Genomic DNA, 27,602 nt, shown 5'->3' with positions numbered 1-27,602 from the left:
CATAAGTTTTGAAAGCAATAAAATATAATGGTATCCATTTTTTTCCCCCCCGTTCTCGTGAATGTAATAATATCCGTTAAATTGAATTTATAAAACCAAAATGATAGAAGATTTTAATATTTTCGTTAATTATAATTCTGTTTTAGCTATCTTATTATTTTTCTTAAACTCAAGTTTTGAAATAAAGCACAAGGTGTCCCGGAGCAAAATCTCAGACGTCTAATTTTAGAATTCGTTACAGCTCATTCGTCTCGTGTCTTGTACTACCTGCGATAAAAGTGCGCGTGTTAATGTAATATTAATTACAATACGATTCATTGATACAGTTGAGAACGTAAAATGTCTTGTACAAAAGGGTAAGCGAACGATCTTTAACTCGATCTTTGAGGCAAGATATAAAATACGATCTATTATATATTACGTTTGATCGTCTACGAAGGAACGACGGATTTGATTAATTCGTTGAATGAAACTAATCGTAGAAAAGCTTAAAATCGTATATTCGAATATCGTTCAAATAAAATCACATTACTATGCGTACGTGAAAATGAGAGACTATTGCCCAAACTATTTCAGTCTTCGATTAAATTACATCGGTAAATTTAGAGACCTAATTTAAGGTTTGTCGCCTAGAAGCACGGTCGCTAAAGTTATGCGACAATCGTTAAATTAACACGTATATTAGAAGCCTTGGGAATCAAATAACCGAGTATTCGACTGCTAACCGATGAAACACTGTCGATTCAAGATTAAAGTAGATAGCGTAGAAAACATTTTAATCATCTTTAATCTTCTGTTCTATTGTACTTCGTTACCCACAACATTTCGTAATTTGTTACTTCATACAGAGCAAGCCATCGAATAATGGAATCTGAAATATCTTCGTTGCTTTTGGTAATACAAAAAAGTAATAAAGACATGTCCATACGATACGTATTGTTTTATCATTATAACAAGTAGAATACATTCCTAAAGTTTGACCCCTTGTTTTAAAAGTACCCATAGAACGTTTCACATTTTTTAAAATCCTTCGCAGGTGTGTAAAGTTCAGCGAATTTTTCAAAACCGCTTACGATGTTGCGATAACGGAGCCATTCGAGAGCCGATTCAAAAATTTATCCACGGACGGAGACAAAGAAGGAATGATAAAACTTCTCATGGACATACCGTGCATAAAAAATGTAAAAATTGTCGATTCGTACACGGGTAAGGATGACGTTGAAGCGGCAGAGTTTTACGGTAAAAGCCGTGTGATCACCGAGAATGGAGTTACGCGAGATGAGGGAAGTAGAATTAGTATTCTCACCGAAACACTGTTTGCGGCCAGTGTGAGTAGTAGATTGTTCCTGGATGCGCTTGTAGATTGCGCACGACATTGGTATGACTCGAAAGCTTTCGCAAAGTGTCTGGAATACTGCGAGTGCATGCTTGCGCTTCCCGCGAACTTTTACGATAAGACCGCCGAAAGTGTGAACGATTTCTTGGAACGTAGGAAAGTGTGCATGCATTTACAGAGCGAGTGCTCGACAAAGTTGAAAACATTGTCCTCGCGGGACAGGAAGGCGCGCAGAAAATGCAGCCCGGGTCAAAGTTCATCCTTCGAGAATGCATTGGTAGGGAATCAAGGTCACACAGCAATACCCGCAGTCGACGGAAAACGACATATTGTTCTTGAAAGTTGCTCCGATTCCGTGATCTTACAATTCGACGAGAAAAAAGGCCGTCACCTCGTAGCTAACAGAAACATCAAAGCAGGAAGCGTTCTCATTGTCGAGTCACCGTTTGCTTTCAGCACGAGCAAAGAGGCGCTCGATAGGAATTGTTTGCACTGTCACACCAGTCTTAAATTGAACGATGTCGTTAAGATCCCTTGTTATTCGTGTCGAATGGTTAGTAATCGCTAATAATCCTATCCCGTACAATTTCCATAATTGGATTACTTTTACATCTAACACCTGAAATACGAAAATACGTTTACTCTTATAGGTGTCTTTCTGTTCGGAAAAGTGTCGCAGGGAAGCATGGCAGACTTATCATCAGTACGAATGTTCCGTACTCGGTGCTTTTTACGAAAACGAATCCAAAAAAATGCAACGGCCCACTTCACACTTGTTGTTGGCCTACAGAATGACGATCATGGGATCCTTCTTTTCGAACTCTGGAAATAGGAATAATAATAATAATAATAATAATATTAATGATAATAATAGTAGTAGTAATAATAGTAATAATAATAATAATAACACGGAAGGGAATGATATTCCGTTTCTGAATGACAATTTCCTTCGGTATCACGCTGCATGTGCAAACAGAGAAGGCAGCCAGTTAGGGACAAGTGAAGAGTACAGTCCTCGCGATTATCGTACCGTGTTAGAGTTAGAAACTCATTGCGCTACCTTGGAACCGAACGTGAATCTCATTCGTGCGATCGAAGCAATTTTTTTAGCAAAATGTTTTACTTTCGTCTTGAGTAAAATGGACGTTGTTTGCACGAAGGAAACCCTTTTCTTCTTGGCAATAGCAATGTTGCATCATTTACAAGCGATTAATTGCAACGCTTATGAGATTGTGGAAAACGTGTACGACAAGGAAACTCATGCATGGGAACCGAGAAACGTTGGTGGGGCCATTTATCCGTCGGTCAGCCTCGTAAATCACAGTTGTTATCCGAACATCGTTCGTCATTCTTATCCATCAGGTAAAAAACCATGTGTCTTTCGATAAGTAACAAATTTCTACGAAGTACGAGCTTCGACGTGTAAATATGAATCACTTTTGCAGGAACGGTCGTGGTGAGAACGTTGCGTTTCATCGGTAAGGGTACCGAAATTCTTGATAGCTACGGGCCGCATTTTCTTATCGACAGTAGATTACAGAGACGCGAGTATTTGTGGAAAAAGTTTCGTTTTCTGTGTGCATGCGAAGCTTGTTCACAAAATTGGCAGTACCCATTACCTGAAACAATGAATTATAAATGCAGGGCATGTTCGGAAATAATCGATGCGTTTGCTTTAAAGGAAAATGATATGCGAAACGTATCGTTCGCACGGTGTCGCAAGTGTAACGAAAAAATTGATTGTAAAAAATTAAATGGTCAACTTCGGAAATCAATAAGTCGACGATTAAATGCGATTTCTAAGATGTACGAAGGTTACCACGCACAGGCTCTGCCTCAATTACTTGAGCATATACACTTTATTGAAAAGTTTCTTGCTGCACCCAACATCGAAACTATTAAAACGCAGCAATGTATCATTCAATGTTACAATCAGTTTGGCTGTACATCCCAATAATAATAAATTAACAAAGTTTTCATACTTCTCTCTATATATATGTATTCGTATATGGCTTGGAATTTATATCACAAGGTGTTAAAAAAAAATTTTGTTTACGATAATTTTTGCATTAAATCCTATGCATTTTTTACGACGTCTACGAGCAGTGTAAAATATTACAAAAAATCATAAACTGCCCTGCATTCACGATGCTCACGATTCTTGTTTTTACACTTTACAATTACCAAGGAAGTTGATGTTTTCAATGTAAATGATATATTAGCATAAATTTAGCAAAGCTTTTGAAGTTGAGTTGCGGCATAAGTACCATTAGTATTACTGGTAATACTTCAGTTTCTTAATATCAACATTTGCTACAAATGCACGTATTATGATATTGTGTTCTTTTATGCTTATCAAGTGAAACTAAAGAAAATGCGTAGACCTTAAAAATTATTGTTGAAGTTGTTGACATTGCTTGCATGAAAAATAAAAATTATATACAGTGGTTCGACATACGCGTGATTTCATTCAATTTATCTACTAAAATACCAAAATGTCTATATTGAACTATAACATAGTGGTGTAGACCAGTGGTGTATAAGTTCATAAGTTACCACATGTGCGTCTCTCGAATTTCACTAATAATGTGACTAGCTTGCGTTAGTGCCTGAAACACAAAATACATGTACATCGAGAATCGATTTTAAATGTTTGAATTGTACAAAAAAGAATGCCATAATTTACGTAGATATACCTTTAGCCTGTCTGCTGCTTCTTCACGTCTAATAGCAATATGCTCACTCTCGTTTAAAAGTAAATCGACATGATCCGACTTATATAAATGAGTTACGAGTTCGCTTTGTAAATTATCTTTTACATAGTTGACTAGGAAATGCATAACAGCTTTCGGTACGCTATCTTGTATAGATTTTCGTACGATATAAAAATATGATTTTATTAGTCTCTCTGAAAAATTAAACATTTATATAAATAAATGAAATAAAGTACTGTGAAAAAATAAAAACCCTCCTTATTCGTACCAATAACATCACAGTCTCGTTGTTCTCGGTCACTCAGTTTGCGAGATGTTTGTATCGGTACTTGCGGAAGTAAGTTTATAGGCTTCTGCAGAGGCGAAGCTTTTTGTATTTCTATTACTGGATGTGTATGAGAAGAGTTACTGTTTTCACGATTTCTTACTGGCGAACTATCGGTCGAATTGCATAAATCGTTCTTCCCTTGGGGCAACAAATTACCCAATACCCAATGATTGTGATGTCCTTGTTGGTCCTTACTCTGCTCGGAAAAAGATGTCACTCCATCTTGCTTGTTAACCGGCTTTACATTCTGTTAGAAACATGTTACGTGTTCAGTTAGATAACACTCATGTAAAACTGTTATATGACAGCAGGCATTTGGAACTTTATATCTTTTTGTAGTTAAACATAAATCTTAGTGTTTACAAAGATGTAGTACGGAAACAATTAGTCACTGCACTCTAAATACCTCAAAATAATTGTGTACTTTTTCAATAAATACTTACTACTGTGTCATTGGGAATTATAACGTTTGGTGCGTTTGTATTAGAAGATAGTCCTCTATTTTGTTTCACGTGATCCGTTTCAGAATTTTTTAGCAAGGACGTTACGAGAGCAGCATCTTTATGAAAATCAGGATGCTTGGTATTGATATATGCTAATTCTATGGCAACCAAATTTTGAACCATAAGATTAGTAGGTGGAAGACGTCGACGTAATAAGTGCGTTACAACGTCGACAATGCACTCGTGTAATTTTGGAAAACGCAACATCTCTTGTTGTACTTCAGTACCACAGTGCTGTATAATGCTTTGCATTTCCTCGTGTACGAATTCCACGCATCGTAAAGAAGGTTCCTCGAGTCTTTGAATTTGTCGTTTAACTAACAATTCAAATGAAATCTCTGATACAAATAGAGCAGGTCTTGGACCAGCCGCATTTCGAATAGCCGTTAAAATATCGATTTTTGTGAGACCCGCCAGCGGATCAATACGGTTGAGCGCTTTACCAAATATTTCATGAAAAATGTAACAAATTCGAGCACCGCCATACAATTCCGTTGTTTCTATGTTCCTAGCTGTTCCTTCAATTGTAGAGCAATAACTACTTGCAAATTTAGTAATAATTTGCAGTAACATTTGACTCTTGTCACCAACATCTTCGCCGTACGAGTTAAGTAAAGTTTGAAATTGTGAAACCATCACGTTTACTCTCGTCTGTTTTTAAAAAATATAAGTTCTACCAAATTATGCTTGTTTTAGTTTTCTTGAGCTATATACTGTAAACTGTTATTATTCGCAAACGATATTATTACCTTTAAGTCTGGAAGACAATCCCGAATATGGTGCATGAGTAAGCGATTCAAAGTTTTAGCTAAATAAGGAGTTCCATTTCTATTTGCCAAAGTAGGATACTTGCGTTGCAAAAATACAGCTTCGTCCTTCAATGCATCCTGAATACTTTTATTATTCATTATATCTTGCTGAGAACGATTAACCACTCCAATAATTCCTAATTTTACAGGAATTACTTTACCACACAATATATCTATGGCATCGGTTCCTAAAACAACGCTTAGTACATAAATTTTATAATTTATTGTACTAAAATGAGAATTTCAAATATTGAAATTACCAGCATCCATGAGATCTAATTTAGTCACAACAGCTAAGGTACGCCTTCCGTCTTGGTCTACATCCTTGCTCAGTTTTAAACTTTCACTTGTAGCCATGTCAGTGTTGGCAGTGACGACAGCTAATATAATAGAGTTTGGATTACATATATACTTTAATACAAGATGATGGATTTGACTTTCAATATCTTCAGGTTGGTCACCAACTGGTACCTTTGTGATACCAGGAAGATCTATAAGAGTTAGATTAACAACTGTTGTTGAATATATCTTCAAATTAATTGGTTCTGGACAAATTCCTTTATTAAATCCAGCCATGCGCTCTGTTTCAGATTCAATTTCTTTACGAACTTCCTCAAAGTCTGTATAAATTTTATTTTTTGTATGTAAAAATGTGGCCCATTCATTTAGATTTATAGTTCCATTTTCTGCACTTCGGTGTTCATGATCATCTTTAGGTGTATAGACAAGTTGTAATATTAAAGGACGTCTAGTAACAATACCAACACCCCGTGGTAAAAAAGACAGTCCAACTAGACTTTCAATGACAGATGATTTTCCTGAACTCTAAACAAAAAACAAATATGTACATTTAACATCACTCTAAAACTATTGTGTATAAATCACAAAAGATCAATTTTATTTTATTTCCAATAAAGTATTTATCAATATTTATGTAACATAAAAATGTTTATAACTTTTATATGAAGCATACATGTTTATAAATGTATATGCACTATGTATTCTGGTATAAGTTTAAAGCATGATTTTTATCTTTGATACTAACTAAAATTCCAACATTGTGTTTCAAAATATAACTTATATTTAATTATAATATCTAAAAATACAACTCATAAAAAGGTTTAACAAATAAATTAATTCAAGTTATAGGTCTCTTCGACTATACAATTTTATCTATTGGAAGAAAAAAAAATTTAAATTTAGATGATAATCACAATAGCGTACACGATTCTTCTACTTATCGTTATTTCAAAAATATCGACTGACCTGTGTACCAAGTACAACAATTTGAGGTAATTGTATAGCGTCTGCACCAACAGTGTTAAATACATCTTGTAATTTATTTATTACGGGTATCAAAGCTTCCATTGTAGAATAAATGCAAGGTAAATCGATCGGGACAATTACACGGTAATAACCGGTAGAAAATGTCCTTTTGTTATAAATACACCTATAATTACATACGTTGCTAGTAGTGCAAAACCTTTTTTTCAAGAAATCGCGATCTTTTGCAAGTGTTACTGGTTTCCGTAGTGATTTCTGGCGTTCTAAAATTTTCGTTAAAATCACTGCAACAATTCTTCACCTGCTGCTTCCAACCACCCTTTCCTTGCTCCATAGTCCACACGCGTGCGCATGCATGCTTTAATGCATACTTGCGTATCTATATACGAGTCTCGAATCGTACACTTAAAGTAACGTTTCTATCGTGCAAATACAAAAACTCTTTTATAATAAAAATCGTACTTTCTTTACAAGAACCAAATCTGAAAGTATATTCTGAATTATATATAAACTTCATAAAAGCGTTCAATTGATAAGTGTTTCCCTTTAATGGAAATGTAATTGAAAAAGAAGACGCAAAACGTTGCAAAAAGTAATTGCTTTTCGATCGATATGGACATGAAAACAGGCCAAAATGATGGATAAAATAGGGACTAAGAAAATGGCGTTATCGCTAGAAAATCGTTACAGCTTGTAAGTACTTCTGTGCTGTAGTCTATGCCTAATATAGTTCGTCATCACTCGTGTGACAGTTCATCCTAGAGCGGGGGTCGACCGATCACCCGCTCAAGATTTTAAAGATTTTGCAATACCGATTAACGCGGGATGGGTGACTCCTTGGACGGCTCTGGGGAACCGTCCCCGGAGTCTCAGATTGTTACAGTCGTAGGATATTGGGACTTTGCTAATTATTTAAAAAAGGTTGTATTGGTCCTTCTACCCGACGAAGATGTGGTACCACCCGCATTCGTTTCTGCTCTCGACGACAAGAACAATCAAGAGTGTATACAAAAATTTTTGAACGATTCTCAGGTGTGGGCACTTTACATACAAAGGAATTCCAGTAAAGGTACGTAAGCTGATGATTTCAAATGTATCATTGACCGATTCGTTGTTGTAAATTTTGCACTCTGCCTTGTTGCGATATCCTCCATTGCGGTCTCTCGATACAACGGTACATTAAGCCGCGACGACAGGAAACGTATTCTGAAAATTAATGTGGTATTTGCTGCCCGATACATTTACATTTCTCTTAGATATGACTCATACTCTAATATGATCGATACACGTAACGACATCATTACATTGTTTCCGATAGTATTTTTTACTTGTACTTTATCACAATTTATCGCGAAAATGTGCCGGTGCGCAATGTTTTGCGCCGATTATGATTTCTTATTCGTATTTATGTGCAAAGTCGAATCTTTTTATGTTAACGATTTAAAAAATAGAAAACCAATGCTGGAGCTATCACACATGCACGACCTATTTATATTAGTATTGCGCATCGTATGCTCGCCGTAACTAAATAATTAGTTTTCAAACAGAAATTTTTCAAAATGTTGTAGAGAAAATAAATTTTGAAGAATATTACTTATTGTAATTATTCTAATTAATTTGCAAACTATTTTTGTACTACAAATGAGTGCTTATAATAGTGTTACTTTAAATATATTAAACTACAATAAGCATTATACTTTAATTTATTATTTTTCAGAGGAAGATAGCAATGAAACGGATGAAGAAAAAGAGAATTCTGTTTTCTATATATCAAATGAGATACATTTTACTAGTCCTAAAATGGCCTCCTTAGTTATAACAAAACGTGGGACAGTAGTTGAAGCAGATAAGTCTATTCATTCACAAGTGCGTCTAGTAACTTTCTCGGATGGACCACCTTATGAAACATTGCATGCTATAAGTAAAGCTATGGCTCCATATTTTAAAAGCTATGTGAAAGAAACAGGCCGTGCAGACCGAGATGGCGATAAAATGGCACCAACTGTTGAAAAGAAAATAGCAGAACTCGAAATGGGTTTATTACATTTGCAACAAAATATAGATATTCCTGAAATTTCACTACAAATTCATCCAGTTGTTGCACAAGTAATTAAACAATGTGCAGAAGAAAATCGCAAGCCTAAAGTTGATGATTTTGGGGATAAAGTTGAAGATTCAACATTCCTAAACCAATTGCAAAATGGTGTTAATAGATGGATAAAGGAAATTCAAAAGGTAAAATCTTTAAAACATTTGTTATTATGCTTTTTGTACCATATTATTATTGTTAATTTTTTTGTATAGGTCACTAAACTAAATCGTGATCCAGAATCAGGCACTGCTCTCCAAGAAATTTCATTTTGGTTAAATTTAGAAAGAGCGTTGCATCGTATACAAGAGAAACGAGAGAGTATAGAAATTTCTTTGACTCTAGATATACTCAAGCATGGAAAAAGGTTCCATGCAACAGTTAGTTTTGATACAGATACTGGTCTACAACAGGCTTTGGCTACTGTCAATGATTACAATACATTAATGAAGGACTTCCCAATTAATGACTTACTATCAGCTACAGAACTTGAAAGAATACGATCTAGCATTCAGCAAATTTCTACGCACTCGCGAAAAATTAGAAGCACAAAGTATCCTACTCAGAGAGCATTGAGGTTGATAGAAGCTATCTCTAGAGATTTAGGACAGCAACTTCTTAAAGTATTAGGAACAAGAAGGTTAATGCACATTCCATTCGATGAGTTTGAGAAAGTTATGGGACAATGTTTCGAAGTATTTAATACATGGGATGATGAATATGAAAGATTTACTGGATTATTAAGAGATCTTACAAAAAAGAAACGCGACGAACATGTGAAAATGGTGTGGAGAGTTTCCCTAATGCATAAAAAGTTAGAAACTAGAATGGAACATATGCGACTTTTCCGTCGGCAACACGAACAACTCAGGGCAGTCATTGTTCGTGTGCTCCGACCTACAGTTCATCAGAATAATAATAATGCCACAATGGAAAATCCTGATAATGATAAAACCGAACTTGCTTTAGACGCGGCAGATGCAAATGCCATCAGCGAAGTAAATTTAGCATACGAAAATGTAAAAGAAATAGATTGCCTCGATATTTCCAAAGAAGGTCTTGAATCCTGGAAAGCTGCTGTTTATAGATACAAAGAACGTATTGAAAGAGTTGAAACAAGAATCACAGCACATCTTAGAGATCAATTGGGTACTGCAAAGAATGCAAATGAAATGTTTAGAATCTTTTCGCGTTTTAACGCGCTTTTTGTGAGACCACATATTCGAGGAGCTATCAGAGAGTACCAAACACAATTAATACAAAGAGTAAAAGATGATATTGAAGCATTACATGAAAAGTTTAAGGTATCAGAATTTGGAAGTTGAAAAATATTTGATTTATAAATTTCAACTAATTATTTTGTTATTGATACAGGTTCAATATGCACAAAGCAAATGCTGCAAAATGAGTATAGTCAGAGATTTGCCACCTGTCGCCGGATCCATTATTTGGGTTAAACAAATAGATTACCAACTCACAATGTACTTAAAACGGGTTGAGGATGTGTTAGGTAACTATTGAAATTATGTTATACATTTTGATAAAGTTTTCACTTGCTTTCATTTATCAGGAAAAGGTTGGGAGAGTCATATCGAAGGGCAAAAATTAAAGGCAGATGGAGATAGATTTCGTATAAAACTATCTACTAAGGAAATATTTAATGAGTGGGCACGTAAAGTACAACAAAGAAACCCCGGTGTTACTGGAAGGATTTTTGTAATAGACAATGTGCGATCACGGACGGGACGTGGCAACGTATTAAAACTGAAAGTGAATTTTCTTCCTGAAATTATTACGTTATCAAAGGAAGTGAGAAATTTGAAAAATCTCGGATTCCGCATACCTTTACCAATTGTGAATAAAGCTCATCAGGCCAATCAATTATATCCTTTTGCAATCAGCTTGATTGACAGCATCAGAACTTACGAGAGAACGCTTGAGAAGGTAATACTTTGTTGCATTTACTGATTTTGTATTACACAATTCTGAAGTTGGTGTGACGTTTTAAAGAGACATCGTCATTAAAATAGCAACTAAGTTTCATTTTCTGAATGTTTCTGCACCGTGATTATCATTGTTATAATAACACAAGATATTTAAATCTTTGAGGATACAAATAAAAAGATAGAAAGAATAGGAAATAGAGCCAGGTTAAAGGTACATATTAGCAATATTGATATTTCTAATTCATTGGATCTCCAATATTTTTAGCTTACCAATCGGAGTCCCCACTGCCCCGCACTGAAGGTAGTCATACATGATGCTTCCAGGCATTATGCATCTTGCCTACATTTGCAAATTATTATTGTATGCCTGCTTAGCTCTTGTAGAAGAATATGTACTGCGAGATGATACAATTTTATTTTAGTACAATGAACAATTGAAAGAAACTAGTACGAATTCGTCTAAAGTATGAGTAGGTGAATTGTAAGGATGTGCGGGAACCCGAAAAATTCGGGATTTTTTTTTTTAAGTTTTAATTAAATTATACAAATTTTGATGTTTTATTTTTTTCAAAACTTTGTCACAGATTTCTCTAATTTCCTAAGGTTTTGGATTCAGTGAATTTAAAAAGTACCATGATTTCTTTTCTACTCCATATGAAATTTCTACTACTTAAGTATAATTGATTTGGAAAGTTTGGCTATCCGCACATTCCGAAAATTGCTTGTAATTGATATGGTGACATCTTGTATTTCTCTGTTTCTGTAATATTTAAAACGCAGATAAAAATTATCATACAATTTCTGAGCATCGGCTATGAACATGTAAAACTTTTGTTTGCATTCTTTGTAATGTACATTATTGAATGATAAATTGTAATTTATGTCGTAAAATTGTATTGGTATATCCAATAATGTACTTCTGTTTAATTGTATTTCATAATTTGTATTTTTATTTAGATTGAAGATAAGGCCAGTATCGTACCTTTGGTTGCTGGAATGCGCAACGACGTTTTATCGCTTATTTCCGAAGTAAGTTTTTGTTCTTAGTCAACTATCATACTATAAAGTGAGACTACTTTTATAACTTTAACTCTTTGAATTCAGGGAATTGCTCTTATTTGGGAAAGCTATAAATTAGACCCGTACGTAAAACGTCTCTCCGATGCTGTTGTTTCATTCCAAGAAAAAGTAGAGGATCTTGTGGTGGTTGAAGAACAACTGGATGTCGACGTTCGTTCTATTGAAACGTGTCCATACTCGGCAAATACTTTCGCTGATATACTTTCGAAAATTCAGAAAGCTGTAGACGAGCTATCCTTAAAAAATTATTCCAACTTGAATATCTGGGTGTCCAGACTTGATGAAGAAGTAGAAAAGAATTTAGCTGCCAGATTAGAAGCTGGAATAAAGGCGTGGACTAATGCACTCACGGGTCAAAAGAAAGAAGTGGACTTAAGTATGGACACTGATGCACCTTCTCAACCTACTCACAAACCTGGTGGCGATCCAAAGATTCAAAATCAAATTCACGAAGTTCGTATAACGAATCAGACGATGTACTTGTATCCAAGTATCGAGGATGCGAGATTCCAAATAATGCAACAATTATTTGCATGGCAAGCGATTGTCACCTCGCAACTGCGACTTCAGAGTTCAAGGTATCAAGTAGGTTTATATAAACCTGAATCAGGTACTTACAGAAATCTACTCACGAAATTACCCAATGGAAAGCAACCTTTGGAATCAGCTTACAATGCTGTTGAATCTAAAATGAAAGATGTTGCTGATTATGTGGATCAGTGGTTACGTTACCAAGCTCTCTGGGATCTACAACCAGATAATTTATATGGAAAATTGGGTGAAAATATAAACTTGTGGATGAAATGTTTGAACGATATTAAGAAAACTAGAACCACATTTGATACATCTGACACTAGACGTGAATTTGGTCCTGTTATAATCGATTATGCAAAGGTACAAAGTAAAGTATCTTTAAAATATGATTCATGGCACAAAGAAACGTTAGGTAAATTTGGAACTCTTCTTGGTAATGAAATGTTCAGTTTTCATTCTCAAGTATCAAAATCTAGAAGCGATTTGGAACAACAATCCATCGAAGCTGCCAGCACTTCCGATGCCGTTGGTCTTATAACTTATGTCCAATTTTTAAAACGAAAAATGAAAGCCTGGGAAAAACAAGTTGATATATACCGCGAGGGTCAGAGAATATTGGAACGTCAAAGATTCCAATTTCCAACTTCGTGGCTGCATGTGGATAATATAGAGGGTGAATGGGGCGCATTCAATGAAATACTCAAGAGAAAAGATACGAGCATACAAACACAGGTTGCGTCATTGCAAATGAAAATCGTTGCAGAAGATAAAGCGGTTGAAATAAGAACCACCGACTTCTTCAGTGATTGGGAAAGGGTTAAACCAGTCGAGGGTCATTTACGGCCAGATGATGCATTGCAACAACTGCAGCTATTTGAAAGCAAATTTGCTAGATTAAAAGAAGAAAGAGACAATGTAGCGAAGGCTAAAGAAGCTTTAGAATTACAAGAACCAGGAGGAGTATCCACCAGCGAAGACAGAATGCAAGTAGTGTTTGAAGAACTTCAAGACTTGAGAGGAGTTTGGTCAGAATTATCAAAGATATGGGTTCAGATTGACGAAACCCGAGAAAAACCTTGGCTATCTGTTCAGCCAAGAAAGTTGCGTCAACAATTAGACACAATGATGGCACAATTGAAAGAACTACCAGCTAGGTTCAGGCAGTACTCTTCATACGAATATGTCAGAAAGATGCTGCAAAGTTATACGAAAGTTAATATGTTAATAGTCGAATTAAAATCTGACGCTTTGAAAGAAAGACACTGGAAACAATTAACGAAACAGCTTCGAGTCAACTGGGTGTTAAGCGAACTCACTCTCGGCCAAGTTTGGGACGTAAATCTACAGAAAAATGAAGGAATAGTTAAAGACATTATTCTTGTTGCGCAAGGTGAAATGGCGCTGGAAGAATTTTTGAAACAAGTTCGAGAATCCTGGCAAACGTACGAATTAGATTTAATAAATTACCAAAATAAATGTAAGTTAATTCGCGGTTGGGATGATCTCTTTAACAAGGTCAAAGAACACATCAACTCTGTAGCTGCTATGAAATTGTCACCATACTATAAAGTATTTGAAGAGGAAGCACTGACTTGGGAAGAAAAACTAAATAGAATCAATGCGTTATTCGATGTGTGGATAGACGTTCAAAGACGTTGGGTTTATTTAGAAGGTATCTTTTCAGGCAGCGCTGACATTAAAACATTATTGCCCGTTGAAACGTCCCGTTTTCAGAGTATCAGTTCCGAGTTTCTCGGTTTGATGAAGAAAGTATCGAAATCTCCAATGGTCATGGATGTCCTCAACATTCCTGGTGTACAAAGAGCACTTGAACGTTTAGCCGATTTGCTTGGAAAAATACAGAAAGCTTTGGGAGAATATCTCGAAAGAGAACGTACATCCTTCCCGCGATTTTATTTCGTGGGAGACGAAGACTTACTAGAAATCATTGGTAATAGCAAAAACATCGCCAGATTACAGAAGCACTTTAAAAAAATGTTTGCTGGTGTGGCGGCTATTCTCTTAAATGAGGACAACACCGTTATTACCGGTATAGCGTCTCGCGAAGGAGAGGAAGTACTGTTTCTGAATCCAGTATCTACCGTTGCTCATCCCAAAATTAACGAATGGTTGACCCTTGTAGAAAAGGAGATGAGAGTCACATTAGCATCAAGACTTGCGAAGGCAGTTCAAGATATTAAACAGTTCAAAGATGGTAACATTACTGCACGAGGGTTTATGGTATGGTGCGATTATTATCAGGCACAAATTATTGTCTTAGCTGCACAAATTTTATGGTCAGAGGACGTTGAAGCAGCTCTGCACGAAGCGCAAAACAATCCAAGTAAGAACCCCTTAGAAAGAGTATTGCTTCAAGTCGAAGATACATTAAATGTTCTAGCGGATTCTGTTCTTCAAGAACAACCTGCTTTGAGGCGAAAGAAGCTAGAACATTTAATCAACGAATTTGTGCACAAACGCACAGTAACAAGGAGGCTAATCGCAAACAACGTTTCCAATCCAAAGGCGTTCGAATGGCTGTGCGAAATGAGATTCTACTTTGATCCTAGGCAAACCGAAGTTTTGCAGCAACTCACGATACACATGGCAAATGCTAAATTCTTTTACGGATTTGAATACTTAGGAGTGCAAGATAGGTTGGTTCAGACACCACTAACAGACAGATGCTACTTAACAATGACACAAGCTTTAGAAGCTCGCCTCGGAGGTTCTCCATTTGGTCCGGCAGGAACAGGAAAAACTGAATCGGTAAAAGCATTGGGCCATCAGCTCGGAAGATTCGTATTGGTGTTCAATTGCGACGAAACCTTCGACTTTCAGGTAAATACAGAACAACACGACACGATGATTGTACCAATATTTACGACTATCATAATTAATAACGTTTGGTCCTATATTTTCCAGGCCATGGGTCGTATCTTCGTTGGTCTTTGTCAAGTCGGTGCATGGGGTTGTTTCGATGAATTCAATCGTCTAGAAGAACGTATGCTCTCTGCTGTATCTCAACAAGTACAAACAATTCAGGAAGCACTAAAAAGTCAGATGGAAGGGAAAAAGAAAGGAATGCTTTGCGTAGAATTGGTTGGCAAACAAGTTAAAGTATCCACGGACATAGCGATCTTTATCACAATGAATCCAGGTTACGCTGGACGATCGAATCTTCCTGATAACTTAAAGAAACTCTTCAGATCATTGGCTATGACTACTCCAGATAGGCAACTAATAGCCGAAGTCATGCTTTTCAGTCAAGGATTTAGATTAGCTGAGAAACTAGCGTGCAAAATTGTACCGTTCTTTAAGTAAGTTTTTCAAATTTCTTTACTTTTCAATATGTATTTCTTATCGTAAAACACAATATATACTTGTAGGCTATGCGATGAACAACTTTCTGATCAATCTCATTACGATTTTGGTCTTCGAGCACTGAAATCCGTACTCATTTCCGCTGGAAATGTTAAACGTGATCGCATTCAAAAGATCAAGGAAGGCATGCAAAATCGCGATGAAACGAATATTGACGAAGCTTCGATCGCTGAAAATTTGCCAGAACAAGAAATTCTTATTCAATCCGTTTGCGAAACAATGGTACCGAAGTTAGTCGCCGAAGACATTCCGTTGTTGTTTAGTTTACTTAACGATGTATTCCCAAATGTGAATTACACACGTGCTGAAATGAAAGGTAAAGTCGTTTAAACTATGTATCCTATATTTTGTTCAACCTAATTGTATTCACGTTTCTCTTACGAATTAAACGTATATTTGTAGGATTGAAAGATCAGATCAGGAAGGTATGCATAGAGGACTATCTTGTATGTGGCGAAGGTGATGAACAAGGCGGAGCTTGGCAAGAAAAGGTAATGAAATACTAAAATACTAATCGTTGTAAATAATCATTATTTGCATTACCCTCTCATTCCATCGTTAGAAATAGCAATATGAAACAAGTAAAAAGAATTTTTTGAAAATTTGTTCTTTTATGAAAAAATTTGTTATATAAGATACGATGTCTTCCTAACTTTTAAATTGTTTATCATACGCACTCTCAGGAAATGGTCGGTGAAACCTGGTTAGAAAAGGTGAGAGAATGATCGGTATTTTTTACTTTCATAAATAATGTGTACACCCTGTCTCGTTAATTCGCATGAATATCATTTTTGTATTGTTTTGATAGTTCTCGACTTTAATCACGTCTTTATTTAGGTACTTCAACTTTATCAAATCTGCAACCTGAATCACGGACTGATGATGGTAGGACCCAGCGGTTCTGGAAAAACGATGGCGTGGAAAGTGCTCTTAAAAGCTTTAGAAAGATTCGAAGGAGTAGAAGGTGTTGCGCACGTGATCGATCCCAAAGCAATTAGCAAAGAAACATTGTACGGTGTGTTAGATCCGAATACGCGCGAATGGACGGACGGTCTCTTCACGCATATTCTCAGAAAAATTATTGATAATGTAAGAGGAGAGATCAATAAGAGACAGTGGATCATATTTGATGGCGACGTTGATCCAGAATGGGTTGAAAATTTAAATTCCGTATTAGATGATAATAAACTGCTTACGCTACCAAACGGTGAACGTTTAAGTTTACCACCGAACGTGAGAGTTATGTTCGAGGTTCAAGATCTAAAATACGCTACGTTAGCTACAGTTTCTCGTTGCGGTATGGTTTGGTTCTCCGAAGATGTGCTTTCCACGGAAATGATATTCGAACACTATATGCTACGTTTGAGACACATTCCACTCGAGGACGGCGAAGAATATAATCTCAGCAAAAAGATATCGGAAAAAGACGATACCGTATCCCCTGCGTTATCGGTACAAAGAGAAGTTGCTAGTATTTTACAGAGCTACTTTGCTCCAGATGGATTGGTAGTGAGATGCTTGGAGTATGCGATGAAACAAGAACACATAATGGACTTCACGCGTTTGCGAGCATTAAGCTCTTTATTCTCCATGTTGAATCAATCTGTGCGTAATGTTCTACAATATAATCATTCTCACACAGATTTTCCATTGCCGAGCGAGCAACTGGAGCGTTATATGCCAAAGTGCTTAGTCTACGCTTTACTGTGGAGCTTTGCAGGAGATGCAAAGTTGAAGGTTAGATCCGATTCGGGAGATTTCGTTAGATCTATTACGACCGTACCTCTGCCGACGCAAAGTAACATACCTATCATAGACTTCGAAGTAAGCATTCATGGTGAATGGTTGCCTTGGAGTAATAAGGTACCACAGATTGAAGTAGAAACGCATAAGGTCGCTAGTCCAGATATTGTTGTACCAACTCTGGACACTGTACGGCACGAGAGTCTACTTTACACATGGCTCGCAGAGCACAAACCAATAGGTAGATAGTCTGTGACCGCAAATATGATTATAAAAATCTACGAAAATATGTAACAAAGTAGTATATTTATTCTTTATTTTTTATAGTGCTTTGTGGACCACCGGGTTCCGGTAAAACCATGACTCTTTTCTCCGCTTTACGAGCATTGCCTGATATGGAAGTCGTTGGTCTTAACTTTTCATCGGCTACTACTCCAGAGCTGTTGCTTAAAACTTTTGATCATTATTGCGAATATCGTAAAACACCAAACGGTGTTATACTGTCGCCGGTACAATTGGGCAAATGGCTAGTTTTGTTTTGCGACGAGATCAATTTACCCGATATGGATAATTACGGAACGCAACGTGTAATATCATTCTTAAGACAGCTGGTAGAACACAGAGGTTTCTATCGAACTAGTGATCAAGCATGGGTGACTTTAGAAAGAATTCAGTTCGTTGGTGCTTGCAATCCACCGACAGATCCAGGTAGAAAACCTCTCAGTCACAGATTCCTTCGACACGTTCCAGTCGTTTATGTCGATTATCCGGGAGAGACCTCCTTGAAACAAATCTATGGCACATTTACTCGTGCTATGCTCAGGTAAGAACAACGATTTTTAATTAATGTTAACGAAGTTTTAAAAGAAAGTGTTGTTTTGATTTGAAATATAAAACATTTCAGATTAACTCCTTCTTTGAGGGGTTACGCAGAACCATTAACAAACGCCATGGTCGACTTTTACTTAGCCTCGCAAGAGAGATTTACTCAAGACATGCAACCACATTACGTTTACTCTCCGCGTGAAATGACTAGATGGGTACGCGGAATCTGCGAAGCTATCAGACCTCTCGATAATCTGTCGGTCGAAGGTCTAGTACGTTTATGGGCTCACGAGGCTCTTCGTCTCTTCCAAGACAGACTGGTGGAAGACTCCGAGAGAGCTTGGACCAATAAGAATATCGATACCGTTGCCATGAGACACTTTATAGATGTCGACAAAAAGAAAGCGTTAACAAGGCCTATTTTGTATAGCAACTGGTTATCCAAGGACTATGTACCAGTCAATAGACAAGAGTTACGAGATTACGTTAGAGCAAGGTTAAAAGTATTTTACGAGGAAGAACTGGACGTACCTTTGGTACTCTTCGACGAAGTTCTCGAGCACGTTTTACGAATTGACAGAATTTTCCGTCAGCCTCAGGGACATTTATTACTTATTGGTGTCTCTGGAGCTGGTAAGACAACTCTGTCTAGATTCGTTGCGTGGATGAATGGTTTGTCTATATTCCAAATAAAGGTACACATCCATACTTTTATATTTTGCTCGTTCCGAATTTATGAAAACATCGAATAAAATGTAACGTCTCAATAGGTACACAACAAATATACCGGTGAAGACTTCGATGAAGATTTACGTCAAGTACTGAGACGCTCCGGCTGTAAGGATGAAAAAATAGCATTCATCCTTGATGAGTCTAACGTGCTAGATTCCGGCTTCCTCGAGAGGATGAATACATTACTCGCGAACGGAGAGGTACCTGGTCTGTTCGAAGGCGATGAATATACAACGCTTATGACGCAGTGCAAGGAAGGAGCACAGCGCGAGGGACTTATGTTGGATTCTAACGAAGAACTGTACAAATGGTTCACCGGCCAAGTTATGAAGAACTTACACGTGGTATTCACAATGAATCCTAGCATGGATGGCCTTAAAGATCGGGCCGCGACCTCCCCCGCTTTGTTCAACAGATGCGTGTTGAATTGGTTCGGTGATTGGTCGGATGACGCGCTCTTCCAAGTTGGCAAAGAATTTACCAGTCGCGTAGATTTGGAAAGACCTTTGTGGAAGAGTCCATATTTTTTCCCATCTGTTTGTTCGCTGATTCCAGAACAGCCCTCGCACAGAGACGCTGTCATAAATGCTTGCGTTTATGTGCATCTAACGTTGCACGAGGCCAACGCTAGATTGATAAAACGAGGCAGCAGAACCATGGCGATCACTCCGCGTCATTACCTGGACTTCATCAATCATTTCGTGAAATTATATCAGGAAAAGAGAAGCGACTTGGAGGAACAACAATTGCACCTGAACGTCGGTTTAAGTAAAATCGCAGAAACAGTAGAACAAGTGGAAGAAATGCAGAAAAGTTTAGCTATCAAATCTCAGGTAAAACAGCAGAACAGTTTGTTATTTTTTGAGAAGATTTCTTTTTTTTTTTTACACGTATCACTTTCTGCGCGTAGGAACTGCAAGCAAAGAACGAAGCTGCCAATGCAAAATTACGGCAGATGGTTAAAGATCAACAAGAAGCTGAAAAGAAGAAAGTGCAAAGCCAAGAAATTCAACAACAGTTGGCGATACAGACGGTGGCTATTAATCAAAAGAGAGACGATGTTATGGCTGATCTGGCGCAAGTTGAACCGGCTGTCATTGACGCACAGAACGGTAGGTATCGCTCGGGTGTCAATAGTTTTAATTTCAGCGACGATTGTAAAATGAAATGCTCACCTCTTTACGAACAATTGCAATCGTTGCTCACTTGTTGCATTTCGTATGCGTTGAAACACGTATCGCACGTTGCGCTGAAACGTTTACAATGAGTGTAGCTGTCAAGGGGATTAAGCGGCAGTATCTTGTCGAAATTCGATCGATGGCAAATCCTCCCAGCATCGTAAAGCTGGCTTTAGAATCTATATGCCTGTTACTCGAGGAGAATGCTACCGATTGGAAACAGATTCGCGCCGTCATTATGAAGGATAGCTTCATACCGACCATCGTCAACTTCAACACGGAGGCTATCACGTAAGAAAACAATTATTCAGGGTCTGCTGAATGTTCGATACTCGCAAGTGGGAACTTATTGAGGCAGAAACGATTCCATAACCGCTTGACATATATGTTATGTCGTTTGGCCGAATACATTACATTTACTTACGTATACATACGTTCTTGTAAATGCGTAAAGAATCTCTTCCTAATTGTTCTTGTTCACGAAATGTTGTAATTTAAATTCAAATATACTTTTCAACAATTACGAGGACGTAACACAATACGTAAATATTGTATGTATCACTATGTAAATAAAATATTCGTTTCGTGTCTTTTTGATATCTAACTTTATAGGTCAACTGAAATGATGCGCAGCCTGTCGCGGAGCTTGTTTCTCGCATAACATTGTTTCTCGTAACTTTTCTAATTGCACCATGCCTGCACTTGATTTTTTCACTGTACTATATAAAATTCGTTTCGTTTTTCCGTATAGCGGTGAAATCAATAAAGAAACAACATTTAGTCGAAGTTCGGTCCATGGCGAATCCGCCGGCGATCGTGAAGGTCGCGTTGGAGTCTATCTGCTTATTGCTCGGTGAAAATGCTAGTGACTGGAAATCTATCCGCGCTGTCATCATGAGGGACAATTTTATCAATACTATTGTCTCTAATTTCAGTACCGAGGACATTACGTAAGCATGCATTCACTGTTTTTGTTTTTCCTTGATGAACGATCGAATTCTTTGACCGAGGGATCAGCGAACACGGTTCGTTGATACGAATACCATTCGAACGGTCTGTTTACAAAAAAAAATTGTCATTCGATAAAAGAGGAAGTTACCCACGTTACGCCTGGAAATAACGTATAACACTAATACTTGTTGTATGTATGTACAACTAATCTCTGTGCTTGCTGATCTCAAATCTAAAAAAAAATGTTCGATAAAATTCACAAAGCACAACTACTATTTGAAGCATGATGTGAACGATAAATGCCAAACTTGTTACTAACCGAAGTTACGTGTATAATACAGTATACTAAAATATTGCTTAAAATTACGGTTTTTCGTTCGTTAACCAAGTGTACTTAAGATATAAGACTCAGCGCTTTATTGTTAAAATGAAAACAATTCACTCTATTTGCATAAATACTTATCTAGCGACGAGGTGAGAGAAAAAATGAAAAGTCGTTACCTAAGTAATCCCGACTACAACTTTGAAAAAGTTAACCGAGCCAGCTTGGCTTGCGGGCCTCTCGTCAAATGGGCTACCGCGCAAGTAATTATCTCGTGAAACAACTTAACATTTTATCGTCGCAAATTGAAAATAAAAATATATTAAATTTGTAATGTTAACAAATTCCAGATCGAGTATGCGGATATGTTGAAACGTGTAGAACCTCTAAGGGACGAGCTCCACTCCTTGGAACGACAGGCTGAAACGAATATGCAAAAAGGCGAAGAAGTGAAAAATTTGATCGCTCAATTGGAACAAAGTATAGCCTCGTACAAAGAAGAATATGCTCAGCTAATTTCCCAAGCTCAAGCTATCAAAGCTGATTTGGAGAGCGTGCAAGCCAAAGTAGATCGTTCTATTGCCTTACTGAAATCCTTGGTAATCGAGAGGGAACGATGGGAAGCGACAAGTGAAACGTTTAAGAGTCAAATGTCTACGATAATCGGAGACGTTCTCTTGTCGTCTGCCTTCCTAGCTTATGCTGGATACTTCGATCAACACGTAAGCAATCAAATAGCAATGTAATACATTCTTCTTTAGAGAACGACATTTATATTTATTCTGTTTTCGACAGTACCGGCAAAATCTGTTCAGTACTTGGTGTCAACATTTGCAACAGGCAAATCTGCGATTTCGACCAGACATAGCGAGAACGGAATACCTGTCAAATCCCGACGAACGATTGAGATGGCAAGCTAACGCCTTACCAACGGATGATCTTTGCACGGAAAATGCCATTATGCTGAAACGATTCAATAGATATCCGTTGATCATTGATCCGTCAGGACAAGCAACTGAATTTATAATGAATGAATTTAAGGACCGAAAGATCACAAAGACAAGCTTCTTGGATGACTCGTTTAGAAAGAATCTCGAGAGCGCTCTACGCTTTGGTAATCCTCTGTTGGTGCAAGATGTCGAAAATTATGACCCGATATTGAACCCTGTTCTAAACAGAGAATTAAGAAGGACAGGTGGACGTGTATTGATCACCCTCGGTGATCAGGATATCGATCTTTCACCATCTTTTGTAATCTTCTTATCCACGAGAGATCCAACAGTAGAGTTCCCGCCGGATATTTGTTCTCGCGTCACCTTTGTGAACTTCACCGTTACCAGAAGCTCTTTGCAGAGTCAATGTTTGAACCAAGTTTTGAAAGCTGAACGGCCGGACATTGACGAGAAGAGATCCGACCTGTTGAAATTACAAGGTGAATTCCATTTGCGACTACGGCAACTTGAGAAATCTTTGCTGCAGGCGTTGAATGATGCCAAGGGGAAGATTCTCGATGATGATTCTGTGATAACTACCCTTGAAACGTTGAAACAAGAAGCAGCTGATATTAGCAAGAAAGTCGAGGAAACGGACAAAGTAATAGCAGAAATTGAAACAGTCTCTCAACAGTATATGCCCTTGTCTCAAGCCTGCTCCAATATGTACTTCACGATGGACAGTTTGAATCAAGTGCACTTCTTGTACCAGTATTCTCTAAAAATGTTCTTGGATGTATTCACGTCCGTCTTATCTCAAAATCCAAGACTAACAGGTATAGTTGATTATATGCAGAGGCTGTCAGTCATTATTAGTGACTTATTTTCTGCTTGTTACGAACGCGTTGCACGTGGAATGCTGCACACGGATAGATTAACATTCGCATTGTTATTGTGCAGAATACATTTGAAAGGTATAGCCACAGAATCCACGTATGACAGTGAGTTTACGTTCTTCTTGCGAGGTAAAGAAGGTGTTCTGAATATTCGGGGGCCTCTTGTTCCTAATTTGAGTTCGGAACAACAAGAAGCCATGTTGCGCTTGAGTCTCAGGCTTCCAGCCTTCAAGAAACTGACTGAAAAAATTCAAGAAGACGCAGAGTTTAACTCGTGGTTGCAATCACCAACCCCTGAGACATGCGTACCAAAGCTCTGGGATGAAGAGAAGCCCTTGACACCGACGGGAACGGCCATGCACCAGTTGCTCATCATTCAAGCATTCCGACCAGATCGTGTGATAGCCGCTGCCTCTTTGGTCGTAACGTGTGCCTTAGGAGAATCCTTTATGGCTGCCGCAGAAGCGGAACTTGACTTTGCTTCTGTTGTCGAGAACGAACTAAAAGCTGCCGTACCTGCTTTGCTTTGCTCGGTGCCTGGTTTCGACGCCTCTGGCAGAGTTGACGATTTGGCTGCTGAATCGGGTAAACAAATAACCAGCATTGCTATAGGATCCTCAGAAGGATTCAATCAGGCCGACAGAGCCATAAACATGGCTGTAAAAGCTGGCAAATGGGTATTATTAAAGAACGTTCACTTGGCACCTCAATGGTTGGTGCAACTTGAAAAGAAATTACACAGTTTGCAACCGCATGCCAATTTCAGACTGTTCTTGACTATGGAAATTAATCCGAAGGTACCTGTAAATCTACTCAGAGCTGGTAGAATATTTGTTTTCGAACCACCACCCGGCATCAGAGCTAATCTATTGCGAACATTCAGCACTGTACCCGCGTCGAGAATGATGAAAGTACCTAAGGAAAGAGCCCGTCTCTATTTCCTGTTAGCGTGGTTCCACGCTATCGTTCAAGAACGCCTTCGTTATGCGCCACTAGGATGGGCCAAACATTACGAATTCAACGAAAGCGACTTGCGAGTAGCTTGTGATACTTTAGACACGTGGATAGAGACAACAGCTATGGGTAGAACTAACTTACCCCCGGGAAAAGTTCCTTGGGATGCTGTAGTGACGCTACTCTCTCAGTGCATATACGGTGGTAAGATCGACAACGACTTTGATCAACGTCTACTAGCGTCGTTCCTTCGAAAACTCTTCACCCCGCGATCTTTTGAAGCCGACTTTGCGCTAGTTGCTAATATCGACGCCTTGCAAGCAAGTCAGAGACATATTATAATGCCAGATGGTACGAGACGCGATCATTTTCTCAAATGGATCGAATCACTGTCCGATAGACAAACACCTTCATGGCTCGGTTTACCGAATAACGCGGAAAAAGTACTACTTACGACCAGAGGGACAGACTTGGTGTCAAAGTTGTTGAAAATGCAGCAGCTAGAAGATGAAGACGAATTGGCGTACTCAAACGAAGAATCTTTGGATACACCTACAGAAGCGGAAGCCGACGGTCGGCCGTCGTGGATGAAAACGTTACATAATTCGGCTTCAACATGGCTACAATTACTTCCGAAGAATCTACAAACTCTAAAGAGAACCGTAGAAAATATAAAAGACCCTCTTTACCGATACTTTGAGAGGGAAGTTAACAGTGGCGCTAAATTACTTCAAGATGTAATTCACGATTTAGAAGACGTAGTCTTGATCTGTCAGGTATTTCGATAATTGCTGTTTATATCCATTAGATGTAGTTATAACTTAAACATCGTTATCAATTGTGTGCATTTTATTCACTTCATAGGGTAAGAAGAAGCAGACCAATTATCACAGAACAATGTTATCAGAATTGGTTAAAGGCATTCTACCCGGTGGTTGGAGACGGTATACTGTACCAAGAGGTTGTACTGTAATACAATGGATAACAGATTTCAGCCACAGAGTATCACAGTTGCAAGAAGTATCGCGACTAGTATCTCAAGGAGGGGCGAAAGAAATCAAGGTTCATCAATTTATTTCATTCCCAGGGTTACTTACTTACGGTTTGTTGTAATCATGCATCTTTTTTTTTCAGAGTTTTCCCGTTTGGCTCGGTGGATTACTTAATCCTGAAGCGTATATCACAGCAACAAGACAGTGTATAGCGCAGGCGAACAGTTGGTCGCTCGAGGAACTTCAGTTGGACGTGACTATAGGAGACGGTGATAATATCGCGACTGACGACTGTTCCTTCGCTGTTACCGGCCTCAAACTACAAGGAGCACAGTGCAAGGACAATCAGCTGTACTTGACTTCAACTATAATGACCGACTTGCCAGTTACCATGTTGAGATGGATACGTTCTACCACCGACGATGTCCGAAAAGGCAAACTGTCTTTACCGGTTTATCTGAACAGCACACGTACCGAATTACTATTTACCGTCGATTTAAACATTGCTCCTAGTCAAGATCCTCACAGTTTCTACGAGAGAGGAGTCGCTGTTCTTACATCCACCGCTTTGAATTAATATCTTTAAAACTAGTTAATTGTATCGCCTTCGAGAGCAAGTCTTTCGAATGTGTAATTGTGTAACGAAATGCGATATTTAAAATAATGTAACGATAAAATTACTTTGCAACGACTTAATTATCAAGTATAATTCAGGGATGGGCAAATGAACTCCTCAAAGCTGCTACTCTTCATATATAGTGTAAGATTTCATGGAGATATTTATTTATCTGTCCGTTTTTAATTATTTATGAGCTAACCATTTAAGGAATGCTGAATTTTATTCAATTAGAATAGTATTCTCTTCGATGCTAGTGACATTTGCGTAATTTTGCATTGGATCCTGGATGGAAAAACATTTGCCCATTTCTCCTGACATAATAAATAAATATATATGTATGGTAAAGAATATTATTTAACGCATCAAGAGGTTTTCTTTCTGCACACTCTGTAAACGTGCGATGAAATGAACTGTTCTATTTGACGATTAGCATAATCGAGGAAGATGCTAGACATCTATCTAAAGGTCGTCGTTTCGATAACAAGGTTGTAATATACATAGTTTATTTAGTTTTCTATACGTTCGGAACTGAAAAACCGCTTTCTGTAACAAAGTTACATTGCGTTTGCTTAAGTGTAAGTACTAAAGTACTGTAGAATTTATATTATTTGAATGGCATCTAATAAATAACTTACTGTGCTATATAAGCGTTATTGGGAAAAAGATATTTAAATTCTCCATATTCTTTGTACACTCAATGACAAAATCTTTGAACACTACAAACATTAATAGAGTAGACTTTTAATTATCGCTTTAGCTATAACCAGCAATATTTTTTTACATGAAAACCATTGATGAGCAGAAAAATTATTGATACATTTTGTGATGTTTAACTCTCCTTCGAATAAATGTACTTTTTGTTATATTGGTCATTATTTAAATATATAGTTCTCTCATTAATATCTCTATTATATTGAATTTTTAAATGCTGCTGAGAGTTCTTACTTTGTCATAACTGGATTAAACATATCGCAAATTATTTTCAAAACGCAATGATATTTAATTAACAAATAATAGTTTAATCATTGGATTGATAAATTAAACTTTAAATGTTGAAAAACAATTGTTATAGTATCGTTATTTTACAGCGACTCATGCGAAATGTTACATATAGGTTATGTGTATCGTTATTTACTCTTAAAACGTAATAATACATGTTTAATAAATACTGGTTTAAGTCTTTGATAATCTATTTACATAGGAAATAGGCAGAGAAATAGTAGAACTATCTAATGGTAAACGCACCGAACTACTTTTATAAACTAATATTGTAGTACGTACAATACCCTCAAAGATAGAATACCCAAGTTTATCGAAAATAGTTCTTTCTTATTCCGCTAGGTAGCATTAGATATTCTAATTTGGCATCACTTCGAACATATTGCGCATTACGTAAACTTACGACCTTTGGTTTACGGAGTCATTTCTTTGTTGAAACACGGCAATTTTGA

The 27,602-nt window shown here is 37.5% G+C and overlaps 3 protein-coding genes and 1 long non-coding RNA gene across 9 annotated transcripts; 2 read left to right on the top strand and 2 right to left on the bottom strand.

The window, feature by feature from the left end:
• The first annotated feature begins 215 nt into the window (after positions 1-215).
• On the top strand, positions 216-4,882 carry LOC143152438 (protein-lysine N-methyltransferase SMYD4). Of its 2 annotated transcripts, none has more exons than XM_076322564.1 (4): positions 216-356; positions 1,037-1,889; positions 1,987-2,698; positions 2,782-4,882. In XM_076322564.1, exons 1-4 carry the CDS (start codon positions 340-342, stop codon positions 3,291-3,293), a joined length of 2,094 nt encoding a protein of 697 aa, XP_076178679.1. In that variant the 5' UTR covers positions 216-339; the 3' UTR covers positions 3,294-4,882. The 2 variants fall into 2 exon arrangements, with proteins under 2 accessions (XP_076178679.1, XP_076178680.1); XM_076322565.1 differs by lacking the exon at positions 216-356 and adding an exon at positions 578-894 and having other exon boundaries at positions 2,782-4,881.
• On the bottom strand, positions 482-7,293 carry Drp1 (dynamin related protein 1). Its single transcript, XM_076322563.1, has 8 exons — positions 6,957-7,293; positions 5,951-6,515; positions 5,631-5,878; positions 4,822-5,532; positions 4,319-4,625; positions 4,033-4,244; positions 2,057-3,945; positions 482-1,955 (listed from the first exon to the last, which is right to left on the bottom strand). Exons 1-7 carry the CDS (start codon positions 7,056-7,058, stop codon positions 3,889-3,891), a joined length of 2,202 nt encoding a protein of 733 aa, XP_076178678.1. The 5' UTR covers positions 7,059-7,293; the 3' UTR covers positions 482-1,955; positions 2,057-3,888.
• LOC143152443 (uncharacterized) lies at positions 7,159-11,334 on the bottom strand. Its single transcript, XR_012993573.1, has 2 exons — positions 11,280-11,334; positions 7,159-7,353 (listed from the first exon to the last, which is right to left on the bottom strand). It is a non-coding gene; the product is annotated as an uncharacterized LOC143152443 (long non-coding RNA).
• Positions 7,732-27,014, top strand: Dhc64c (dynein heavy chain, cytoplasmic). Of its 5 annotated transcripts, XM_076322551.1 has the most exons (23): positions 7,732-8,043; positions 8,692-9,209; positions 9,279-10,367; positions 10,438-10,573; positions 10,634-11,007; positions 11,275-11,310; positions 11,967-12,038; positions 12,114-15,464; positions 15,549-15,943; positions 16,013-16,323; positions 16,410-16,498; positions 16,691-16,720; positions 16,845-17,991; positions 18,078-18,573; positions 18,655-19,270; positions 19,346-20,140; positions 20,218-20,419; positions 21,237-21,435; positions 21,904-22,021; positions 22,109-22,480; positions 22,554-25,316; positions 25,405-25,602; positions 25,675-27,014. In XM_076322551.1, exons 1-23 carry the CDS (start codon positions 7,800-7,802, stop codon positions 26,107-26,109), a joined length of 13,986 nt encoding a protein of 4,661 aa, XP_076178666.1. In that variant the 5' UTR covers positions 7,732-7,799; the 3' UTR covers positions 26,110-27,014. The 5 variants fall into 5 exon arrangements, with proteins under 5 accessions (XP_076178666.1, XP_076178661.1, XP_076178662.1 ...); XM_076322546.1 differs by lacking the exon at positions 11,275-11,310; XM_076322547.1 differs by lacking the exons at positions 11,275-11,310; positions 21,237-21,435 and adding an exon at positions 20,581-20,776.
• The last annotated feature ends 588 nt before the right edge of the window (positions 27,015-27,602 follow it).

Source organism: Ptiloglossa arizonensis, chromosome 10 (genome assembly GCF_051014685.1).
Source record: "Ptiloglossa arizonensis isolate GNS036 chromosome 10, iyPtiAriz1_principal, whole genome shotgun sequence".
Classification (NCBI taxonomy): Eukaryota; Metazoa; Arthropoda; class Insecta; order Hymenoptera; family Colletidae; genus Ptiloglossa; species Ptiloglossa arizonensis.
Note: the sequence above shows the minus strand (reverse complement) of the source record. Positions and strands in the feature narration are given on the sequence as shown.

Excerpts from the sequence above, each read along its gene's own strand:
- LOC143152438 (XM_076322564.1), top strand. Across the intron at positions 1,890-1,986 it reads CTTGTTATTCGTGTCGAATG|GTGTCTTTCTGTTCGGAAAA; the intron begins GTTAGTAATCGC and ends TTACTCTTATAG. Across the intron at positions 2,699-2,781 it reads TCGTCATTCTTATCCATCAG|GAACGGTCGTGGTGAGAACG; the intron begins GTAAAAAACCAT and ends TCACTTTTGCAG.
- Drp1 (XM_076322563.1), bottom strand. The coding sequence starts at position 7,058 with ATGGAAGCTTTGATACCCGTAATAAATAAATTACAAGATGTATTTAAC. Across the intron at positions 5,533-5,630 it reads ATTGTCTTCCAGACTTAAAG|ACGAGAGTAAACGTGATGGT; the intron begins GTAATAATATCG and ends TTTTAAAAACAG. Across the intron at positions 4,626-4,821 it reads TAATTCCCAATGACACAGTA|AATGTAAAGCCGGTTAACAA; the intron begins GTAAGTATTTAT and ends TGTTTCTAACAG.
- Dhc64c (XM_076322551.1), top strand. The coding sequence starts at position 7,800 with ATGGGTGACTCCTTGGACGGCTCTGGGGAACCGTCCCCGGAGTCTCAG. Across the intron at positions 16,499-16,690 it reads GCGGAGCTTGGCAAGAAAAG|GAAATGGTCGGTGAAACCTG; the intron begins GTAATGAAATAC and ends ACGCACTCTCAG. Across the intron at positions 16,721-16,844 it reads GTGAAACCTGGTTAGAAAAG|GTACTTCAACTTTATCAAAT; the intron begins GTGAGAGAATGA and ends GTCTTTATTTAG.